The 10,917-nt window shown below is 35.4% G+C and overlaps 1 protein-coding gene across 1 annotated transcript in view; it reads right to left on the bottom strand.

Moving 5' to 3' along the window:
- The window catches only part of LOC106881670 (cubilin), a 218,541-nt gene that overhangs the window by 162,464 nt on the left and 45,160 nt on the right, over positions 1-10,917 (bottom strand). The window contains exons 12-14 of the mRNA XM_052967022.1: positions 9,229-9,360; positions 7,863-7,961; positions 3,551-3,681 (exon numbers count right to left, since the gene is read on the bottom strand). Coding sequence (XP_052822982.1) covers positions 3,551-3,681; positions 7,863-7,961; positions 9,229-9,360 — 362 coding nt within the window. The remainder of the gene's footprint in view (positions 1-3,550; positions 3,682-7,862; positions 7,962-9,228; positions 9,361-10,917) is intronic.

Here is a 10,917-nt window from a genome sequence, read left to right as displayed (position 1 = left end):
CGTTGCCAGTGCCCCTGGACTGGCTCTTGTGCGGGTGGCACATAAAATACACCATTTTGACCGTGGCCGTTGCCAGTACCACCTGACTGGCCTTCGTGCGGGTAACACGTAAAAGTACCCACTACACTCTCTGAGTGGTTGGCGTTAGGAAGGGCATCCAGCTGTAGAAACTCTGCCAAATCAGATTGGAGGCTGGTGTTGCCATCCGGTTTCACCAGTCCTTAGTCAAATCGTCCAACCTATGCTAGCATGGAAAGCGGACGTTAAACGATGATGATGATGATGATGATAAGTGTTATTTTGTGGACAGATTATATCTTTTTTTAACTGAACTTTTAACATAATAGTAAATGAAATTAGTTTCTCTATAAACTTATACAGTCTGTAAATTTTCAACTGAATGTACTGAGTGATGAATTCTAACTAGAGATTTGCCTTGTCTTGGATTCACAAGTGTCTTGGACATTTTTAGACCAAACAGAACTCCCCCCCCCCCTTCCTCAGGTCTGACTGCAACCAATTTCTTCCAGAGAGACAGAGAAATACACGAAAAGAAAGAGACAGACAGACAGCGGGAGAGAAAAATAAATTCCAGTACAGAACTGGTACTTATTTATAAATCCCAAAAGGATGACAAGCAAAGTTGACTCTGAAGCAAAGAACTGGAATGGATACAACAAGGCAATCTTTCTGACATACTAACAACTCAACAAATTCACAGCTTAAATGAGAGACTTATTTTACATTGAACATTATAGGAATGTCTCAAATCGAATTAGTACAGAACATAGAGTGATTCATGCCAAATACATATTATGTATTTTTCATTTTGTAAATTTTTTCACATCTTAAAAAAAATTTTTTTTTTAATTATATATAAATCATAAATTCATTTGTTTGTTTTCTTAGCAAACAAATCTATAATTAATTTTGTTGTGTCTGGGGAGTGTCACACTGCCTTAATATCTAATATTCAACCAGTTCCACTCATTTATTACCTCCACCTTGGCTAAGGCGAAGGTATTGTTTCCAGTCATGTTTGTTTGTTTGTCCATGGACAAGATATCTCAAGAACCGCTGGATGGATTCAGATGAAACATCAGGGATGTTTGGCCTCATGACTGGCATGAACTGATTAGATTTTGGGATCAATCTGGTACCAGACAAGGATTCTGGATTATTTTTCTGGTTTCTTTACTTAATTTTTGAGAGCGGTCAAGTTCATTTTTAGTATTCTCATTTATGAGAGTAATTGAGTTTATTTCAGATATTCTTATTTTAAAAATCATTTCCGGCTAATCCTTGAGAGGATGTTGGTGTTGCCTTGGTGGAGGTTTGTGCTCTCTGAATGCTCTTGTTATTTATATTTTCTCTTTTCCAAAATTTTCATTGGTTTTGCAATCTTGTCAATGGATGTTGACAAGGCTGCAAAAGTAATGAAAATTTTAATTTTGGAAAAGAAAAAATACAAATAATAAATGACTGGAAATTGAACCCGCAAATTGTATTAGGTATTAAGACAGTATGACACTTCTCAGACACAACAAAATTTATTTCAACACACAAATTCACATTAAGAATCTTGCAAACCAGATACAAAAATCTATAATTAATGTTTTCATTGTAATTTTCAAAAACAGATTTGGAAAGAAAATCACATAATGTGTATTTGGTAAGTATATTTTTTGTTGTTTCTCCCTGCCACCCCCACCTGTTTTTGCTACTTCAGTTCTCAACATTATATCAGCTGTTTTGCTATATCTCTCAAAATTCTTCATTATTTTTAAAATGAACTATATCATATTTTATTATAAATACAGTTTTAAACTGGTTAAACTTTATAAAAACCACTAGTTCATGTCTGAGTAAAAATGTTATTGTTTAGCTCTTTGCAAGTGCTAATCGAACTGACCTACAGTCAAAGGCATTCTAACCACTCTGTCATATTAGGGGTACATAGGATTATGACAAGTAACAAGTTCTATTCTTTGCTTACGTTCACTTCAGCTAGTTAGAAGAATTAGATGTAAGAGTTCTTACATAAAATCAATTGGTAGGTTTGCTTCCCATAAAGTTGGGTTATTGTATGGGTCAAAGCACTACCTAGCATCTGAGGCCAGTTTGTATTTATACAAGTCCACAATTTGTCTTTGTATGGAATACTGTTGTCATATTTGGGCAGATGCACCATCTTTTCATTTGAATGTCTCTAACCAGGTTCAGAAGCGAATCTCGAATTTGATTGGTCGTTCTCTTACTTCAACTCTGCAACTCTTGTCACACTGATATGACATTGCCAGTCTTAATCTTTTCTATCATTATGGCCACAGGAAGTGCTCTGATGAACTTCCTCTCTTAGTTTCAGATCACTTTGTGCCGTCTTGCCTAACAGCATTTTCATCCCAAACACTGTTGTGCTTCCATGAATAAGAATGTTTTTCTCCAACTGTAACTTCTTTCTTTGAACTGCTACACTTTGGAACTCTCTTCTTCCTCATTGTTTTCTTTCTTCTTATGACATGAATTCTTTCAAGTCTAAAGGGAATTCATTTCTTTCATTTTAATTTCTCCTTTCTCCTTCACAGTCTCCTATACTAAGTGGCTTTTCATCTTGTTTGGTACTTTCTTAGAAAAAAAAATTGTATTCAATTTTGACATATATCCTTCCAAGTTTGATGATAAAAACTGATGATTACAATAGGAGTGTGCCATTGTCATTAGCAGCAGTAAACAAAGGAGATCTCATTAGCATTATCTATATCATCACCATGATTAATAGCACATACCAAAAAGAAAATGTACCTACTATCTATCCATTTGTATGTGCATGTGTATGTATGTACACATGCACACTATATATTTATCTCATCTCGTCTGTCACTCATACATACACAAACACATGCATGTATGTATCTATGATTGTATTTGTTGCAAATTTTCATATTCAACACTTAAATTTCACAAGTTTATCAAAGGTAGCTTATCATCACCACCACTAATTTTCATGTTTCATGTTTGCTTTTACCTGCTGACCTGAGCTGAGCTGAGTAGGTTTGCATAGTCTGTCATCTCTTACAGCAATTGAGAAAAACCACCTAAATCCGGTATAGTGTATGTCATACAGTGTGATCAGGTGCATTTTATTGTAACAACCTGTAGCCTGTATCAGTTCTTATTTGGAGTTACTGCCCTCTTAGATAAACAGCCTATAATGCATCTTGAGATACCTGAATCCCACTTGTACATTCCATTTTTGGTATGTTTTCTATAGCTAGATAGATGCCCTTCTACTCACCAACTGCTTTAGATTGTACTAAGTTGAATTTCATCATGTGAGGATGGCTAAAAATCCTCCTGTACCTGCATCTCTAAGGAAAATAAACAATTAGCATTTCAAATCATTTTTGCTTATTTTCAATAAAGCAAAACAAAAAGAATGATATTCGATGTGACAAAGTTCAAACTCCTAGCTTTCTTTGTCAGTAATCCAGCGTTTTATCTCACCCTTTTTTTTTTTTTTTATCATGTTCACTAAGATAAATTAACTCACCTGGCAAGAAGCACCATTCATGCAATTATTGTTTGCACATGGATCATTGGCAGGACTTTGAGAACAACCATTGGGACCAATACCAGAGCCAAAATATCCAGATGGACAAGTGCACACTCGTTGGCCTGGAGCTGAATAAAATGAAGAACAGTGTAAAGAAATGCTTCAGTTATTTTTCATGTATATGTTCACACTACTTAGAGTATGATATAATATAAATGAAGGACATTAGGAAGGATTTGTTAGATTTAACCCTTCGTCAGTTACATGGGATGTGTTATCACCCAAATTTTTTTAAATGATCATAATTTCTAGGTGGCAACTTTTTTTTTTTGCTCCCTTCTTCCACTCTTCTGACTCAGTGAGGGTGTGTTGCAGGTAGTGTAGCACAGTTGTGGCTCAGTTGCCCAAAGCTGCAGTTGCAACAACCTCAGAACCATTACAAGGTTAGACAAAGAGATGTGCATTTTATGCCAGGTCAAAGGATTGAAAGGTGAAAACAATATGTAGCATTTGCAAGAAACGTGATTAAGATAATTTTGAGCTGTACAAATTGCGAGAGTACAGCAGCAGATGGTGAATCAGAGTAAACGGTAATGGCTATATAATGAGCTCACATTCATTTTCTTGCAATTTCAGCTTATGGAAACATTTTGTGTCTAGTTTTGAGCAAAAAAAAAAAAACATTTCTATTACTGAATCGATGTTTCACCTACAATATGCACCATCTTCTTATGTAACAAATTTATAGCCATTTTCATTTCAATGACTAATTATATCTTTAGTTCAAGTTTTGATTTAATGCCTATTGTAACAAAAATTGCCTGTTATGTTACTTCTTTAATGCTAATATTCATCATGGATATTAAAAAATTCCACAAAGTGGTGTATTCTGTGAGTATTTTCAAAATAAATGTGATATGAATCTAAGGTTTTTAGTTTTTCCTTAATGTTATAATTTATTTTATTGTATTGTTTTATATTAATATCAATCAGCTACAAAGATTTCAAATTTCTTAGCAGTGATTGCAAATATATCCTGAACCAACAGAATGAGTATATTTTACACAATACTAAAACTATAAACATTTATGTTTTGGGATGTGTAAACACTCCATGTGACTAACCATGTTCAGAAAGGTTAGGTGACTAACAAAGGGTTAAGTGATGCATACACATGAGCATGTATAAACATTTATTCACAGATGGACACACAGACAATTAACAGAAAGGCCAGCAGTTCATATCTGCTCACCCACACTACATTACCAAGAAAATTATAAACAAAATGGCCCACTTGATCCAGATGAAAATAGGTATAGCAAGATAGGAGCAACTCAGCATTCTAAGAAGCACTAATTCTTGTTGTTGTTGAACTACAGTCAGTTTTGATCTAGCAAACCTATGACCAAAACTGTTCCAGCCACCATCAGCTGTCTTATTTGTACACTGGAGCTAGGAATAAGTTTATGATGGTAGAGTAGTTTTCAGAGAAGTTTAGCTGCTATTTTGATCAGATCAAGTGATCCAATAGAAGCTTACCTCAGGGCTATTTTTCTGTAGAAATAGCTCTATGATACCAGAAAAGGAACCTCAGTGAACTAACTCTAATTCTCATTTTGCTATTAAACTTGGATGTTTGTTCTGATAATGGGATGCATGCACTGGCTGGCAACAGTTTATTTTCCTTTAAGTTCATCATGCTGCACAGGTAATAACCATCAGGTGAACAACTTCCTTAGCCATGAGGGATACACTAAAATATGTGTGAGAGTATGTGTTTAAAAGTGTATCTAAGTGTATATAAGCAAACTGGGGCAAGCAATGACATGTGCTTTGCTCATGAGCACAATGCAATAGCTCTTCTAAGACCTGAACAGGAGGTTAATAATTCTGCAGCTTAACCTCACAGCCATTGTTTCTTATTATCAATGCTGCACTAAATCAGCTACCAAGACATTTAACTCTCATCGCCTCATCCATCTGGCTTTGTGTTGGTACAAGCTAATATAGATGACTCTTAGCACTGTAACATTAAATTAATGACTTGGCTTTTTAAAAGAATTCTTTTTGACTGATACAGGTTTAGATGAACATACAGCAGAACTCAGTAAAACACACAAGAGCAAGTAAAATGAATGATCTAAGAAGATATGTCAACCCATGTATCTCAAGGACAAGTAACTGTATATGAGTGTGTGTGTGTGTGCTTGTTTATATGTGTGCAATGTGTGTGTGCATATGTATGTGCATGTGAAAGCATGTGTGTGTGTGTATGCATGCGCACAAGCCCATGTGTACACCAACATTACCTTCACACAGAATTTTTATAATACAATATTTAAAATATGCAGAGAACTTCATGAGAACCACTGTACAGAAGCTTGTAGTACCAAAAGTGTTAGCAAAGACCTGACTGCAGGTCTTAACTAATATTTTAGACTCAAACCTTAAAAATCACTCTACTGCAAGGCTAAATATTTTAAGCAAATAAGTATACTTTTCTTTACTGAATTAGCTTTCCTGAATAGCTCTCCTGAGCATGGGTTCTTACATTATAATACATTCTCTAATTCAATGTGTGTGTGTGTGTGTGTGTGTGTGTGTGTGTGTGTGTGTGTGCTTGTATGTGTATTCTTGTGTGTGCGCGTGCTTGTGTGTGTGTGTGTTTGTGTGCATGTGCACGTGTGCAGGTGTGCTAGTGTGTGTGCACGTGAGCTTGTGTGTGCATGCTTGTGTGTGTGCGTGCTTGTGTGTGTACATGTGTGCATGTGCTTGTGTGTGTATGTGTGTGTGCTTGTGTGCTTGTGTGTGTGTACTTGTGCATGTGTGTATGTGTGTGTGTGAGTGCATGCTCATGTGTGTGTGTGTGTACTTGCATGTGTGTGTGCTTGTGTGCATGTGTGCGTGTGTATGTGTGTAGGCATGGCTGTGTGGTTTAGAAGTTTGCTTCACAACTACATGGCTTCATGTTCAGTCCCATTGTGCTCTACATAAGAGAATCTTTTACTGTAGCTCTGAGCTGACCAATACCATGAGAGAGAACTTGGTAGATGAAAACTGGATATCAACATGAAAAGCAGATGTTAAATGAAATGAATGAATGAATATATTGATATATTAGTGTTAAATGAGATCAGTATCTATCTGTTTTGGTTTAGCATCCATAACCTTCGCTATCATAAGTCCATTAGTGTTTTGTATATGGCACACTATGTACCAGATCAGGTTACACAATTAGGAAAGAATGGGATAAGCTATGCACAAACCCTTTGAGTAAGTTGTTCAGCAAAACCACTTCCATTTTCATCTCTTATTGGACACTCATCTGTTACTCTCATCAGAAAATTCATCATATTTAGTAATTCCTGATTTTGGCACAATGCAAGCTGTTGTTGTTGTTGGCACTCTGTCGCTTACAACATTGAGGGTTCCAGTTGATCCGATCAACAGAACAGCCTGCTCGTGAAATTAACGTGCAAGTGGCTGAGCACTCCACAGACACGTGTACCCTTAACGTAGTTCTCGGGGATATTCAGCGTGACACAGTGTGACAAGGCTGATCCTTTGAATTACAGGCACAACAGAAACAGGAAGTAAGAATGAGAGAAAGTTGTGGTGAAAGAGTACAGCAGGGTTCACCACCATCCCTTGCCGGAGCCGCGTGGAGCTTTTTAGATGTTTTCGCTCAATAAACTCTCACAACGCCCAGTCTGAGAATCAAAACCGCGATCCTATGACCGCGAGTCCGCTGCCCTAACCACTGGGCCATTGCACCTCCACTACACAATGCAAGTACTTTACAAGTAAAAGTTTCTTAGAAAAATAACATATATAATGTTTATCAACTGTGAAAATTTGATGAATCCTAACAAATTGTATAAATGCATACTGTCACATTCATCATTTCACATCCTCTTTTCATGTTTGCATTGGTAAGCTGGAAGCTGTTGAGGTTGATTTTTTTACAACCAGATGCCCTTCCTGTCACCCACCCTTACCTGTTTCCAAGCAAGGTAATGTTCCTCCATAACAAAACATGTTACTATTATCACATGAATTTAAAGACACACACACACATGTATATATATGCACAACAGACTTCTTTCAGTTTCCATTAACCGAATCTACTCATAAGGTTTTGGTTGGACTACAGATATTGTAGAAGACACTTGTGCAAGGTGCCACACTGTGGGATTGAACCAGAAACCATATGGTAAGGGAGGAAACTTCTTATCATAGCCACACATTTATTAGCTGCTAAAAATAAAATGACATTTTCAATAAATTAAAATGATCAAGAAAGACATACCATAGGTGTTTTCTGAACATGTTGCCAATGGATGGCATCCACCATTGTTACTGCCACAAAAACCAACATAATTACAAGTCACACCATCTCCTGTATAACCTGTTCAAAATAACAATTTATGGTATTGGTATAAGGTTTTAAAATTTGTAACAAGACATATAATTGATTGAATTAACATGTATTTATTTTATTGATTTTAGAATGATGAGATAAGCAAAGCTAGCAGAAGAGAATAATCCTTTCCCTTTTCTACTCTAGGCACAAGGTTTGAAATTTTGGAGGAGGACGTAGTCAATTACATTGACCCCAGTGTTTCATTGGTACTTATTTTATCAACCCTGATAGGATGAACAGCAAAGTCCACCTCAGGAGAATTTGAACTCAGAGCATAAAGACGAATGAAATGCTGCTAAGCTTTTTGCCAGGCATACTCACAATTTCCCAGAACCATGTGGTTGGGAAGCAAATTTCTTACCACATAGCCATTCCTGCCATGATTTTGCAACTTTTCTATGATACTTGTAAATGATGTGGGGTTTGAGAAAGTTATACAGGATGATGTAGTTGAGTTGCTAGTACCCCATAGAGAAAGTTTATCTAATGTCAAGCTAACACTGCTAGAACAGCAAGATGAGAGTACAGAAATTCCACCAAATCCACTTAAATTTGCTGCACATTGTTAAAAATATTGTTCATAAAAGAGGACTTTTCTAACTATAACCCTGTCACTTTTGATATCTGCTCCTGACATTTATTCATAACTGAATAATAAAGATACCCATTTCACAAATAGTTTCAGAATTTTGTTTACTATCACTGGGTTGCCAGATCGAATTCATAAAAAGGTTGCACAAACACTTTCAAAAGGTAGTAGGTCATGCTAGAAAGTAACCAATGGTGAATATTTTGTTTAGTTAAAAAAAAATTTATTATTCATAAAACAATGTTTTTCTTGTTTTCTCATGTATGAAGTTTGAATAAAGATTATTTTAATGTCCAATATAGAACAGAAACAGAATCACATTCTGTATTGTCTTTGATAGCTTCCTTCCCCACCATCACCACTTAAATATACACACAAACATTGTTGTCGTTTTTTACTTCTTCATTAAAAAAAAAACAATATTTTTCTATAGTAAATATATTTTCATCATTATTAATAAATTTAACGTTTTTTGAAGTTATCAGAAAAAGTTGACAAAAATGTACCCCAATGCAAAATTTCAGCTACCAAAATGCAGAACTTTGACCTACAACTTGAAAAATAAATGCATTCAGAAACTGGTTTACATATTTTATGGTTTTATAACTTAAGGTTTTTATATATATATATATATATATATATATATAAATCCCATTAACTCACCTGCTGGACATGGGCCACATGATCTTGAACCATAAGTATTTAAACAGTCCACAAGAGGAACAAGGGAACATCCTCCATTACTTATCTCACACTCATTTATATCCATACAGCTGAAGCCATTTCCAGTGAAACCTTTTGAAATAGAACACATAAATTGCAGCTTGAATAATAATAATAATGATGATGGTGGTAATGGTGATGGTGATGGTGGTGATGACAATGATGCCAGTGATGATAGAGGTAGGTGACCTAATACATTAGGTCATAGGGATACCACTAAAAACTTCATCCTTATGCAATTTATCTGGGCAGAGTCAATTTAATAGAACTTCTTGCTTTCAAAAGTATATCCAGAAGAAGGTTGCAATACTGCACTAAAATCCTACACCAAATTCATTAATTTTACAGTGCTGTATAGATTTGCTTACCATTCTGTAGGAACTATTAACAACGATGCAAAGTGGGACATTTGAGAATTATATTTCTTGACAAAGTGTCCATTATAATGTCAAGATACCACCTGCTACCTAAGCATATCGTTTGCTAACTGTAGTCGATCAGTTTAAATATTTCCATTCTTTATTAGTATGACTAGTTTAAAACATCATTCTTAAAGGCAGAAGCACTATTGGCATTATCATCAATATAAGATCTATTTTAATAGGTTAGGATGTTGATCTTTTGAAGTTTACACTTCACAGCAGGCTTAATTTTTGCAAGATGATAAATTGTTTCATTATTTGGTTTATGAAATGAAGAAATGACCAATCTCTTAAAGCTCAGGTGAGGCCCATAATGAAGTATTGTTCTCATATCTGCAACAATGTTGCTGCTGCACACATCAACATCATAAGACACTTCCAGAAAAGAGTAACCCAACTGATTGGCATAAAATCACTCACAGGCACACATCCCCACTCTCAGCTATTTATAAAGCTACTACAAAGGCTTTTGCTTCTCAGAGCTCATTGGACTCACATCACTTTCACTCAGGGCATGTCCAACTCACTTGCTATGCTTCCTCTTATAACCTTTGTTCTGTCCAACCCCAACCCCTGCAGTAATCACTAATACCAGTCCTTCCTTCCCAGAACATCAGCCCTCTGAAATTCACTTCCCAGTCATGTCCATCCCTTGAGTGTTGACTTGTAAATGTTTCAAGAGGAACATTAAAAGGCATTAATCTCACTGGTCTGGGAGGACTTGCAAGGGTCCTGGGCCCTGTTCCTGACTCAGACTCAACAAGAAAATAAAAACTCAACAAGTAAAAAGAAAGACTCAAAAGTTTAAAAAAAAAAAACTTTCTTTGCCTACTGAGATTTACATTTTTTTTCTCACAGAATTAATTAAAACATTTTCTCATAAAAATGGTTGTCTTCTTCAAAGAGTATCAGCAAAGATTTTACAAAATGGTTGATATTTAAGTACTTTTTCATTTATTTCACTGCTACTAAATCACAGCACATCTATTACTTTATCTTACATGCATTATCCTTCTACATTACATGTGTAGAAGGATAATGCATGTAAGATAAAGCAATAGATGTGCTGTGATTTAGTAGCAGTGAAATAAGTGAAAAAGTTCTTAACATCCAGTCACTTTACTCATCATTTAATATACAACCATTTTAGTTCATTCTTAACTTATCTGTGCTTAATTTGCCTTTTTTTTTTTTTTTTTTTTTTTTT

The sequence above is a fragment of the Octopus bimaculoides genome, chromosome 4, assembly GCF_001194135.2.
Source record: "Octopus bimaculoides isolate UCB-OBI-ISO-001 chromosome 4, ASM119413v2, whole genome shotgun sequence".
NCBI classification, from domain to species: Eukaryota; Metazoa; Mollusca; class Cephalopoda; order Octopoda; family Octopodidae; genus Octopus; species Octopus bimaculoides.
Note: the sequence above shows the minus strand (reverse complement) of the source record. Positions and strands in the feature narration are given on the sequence as shown.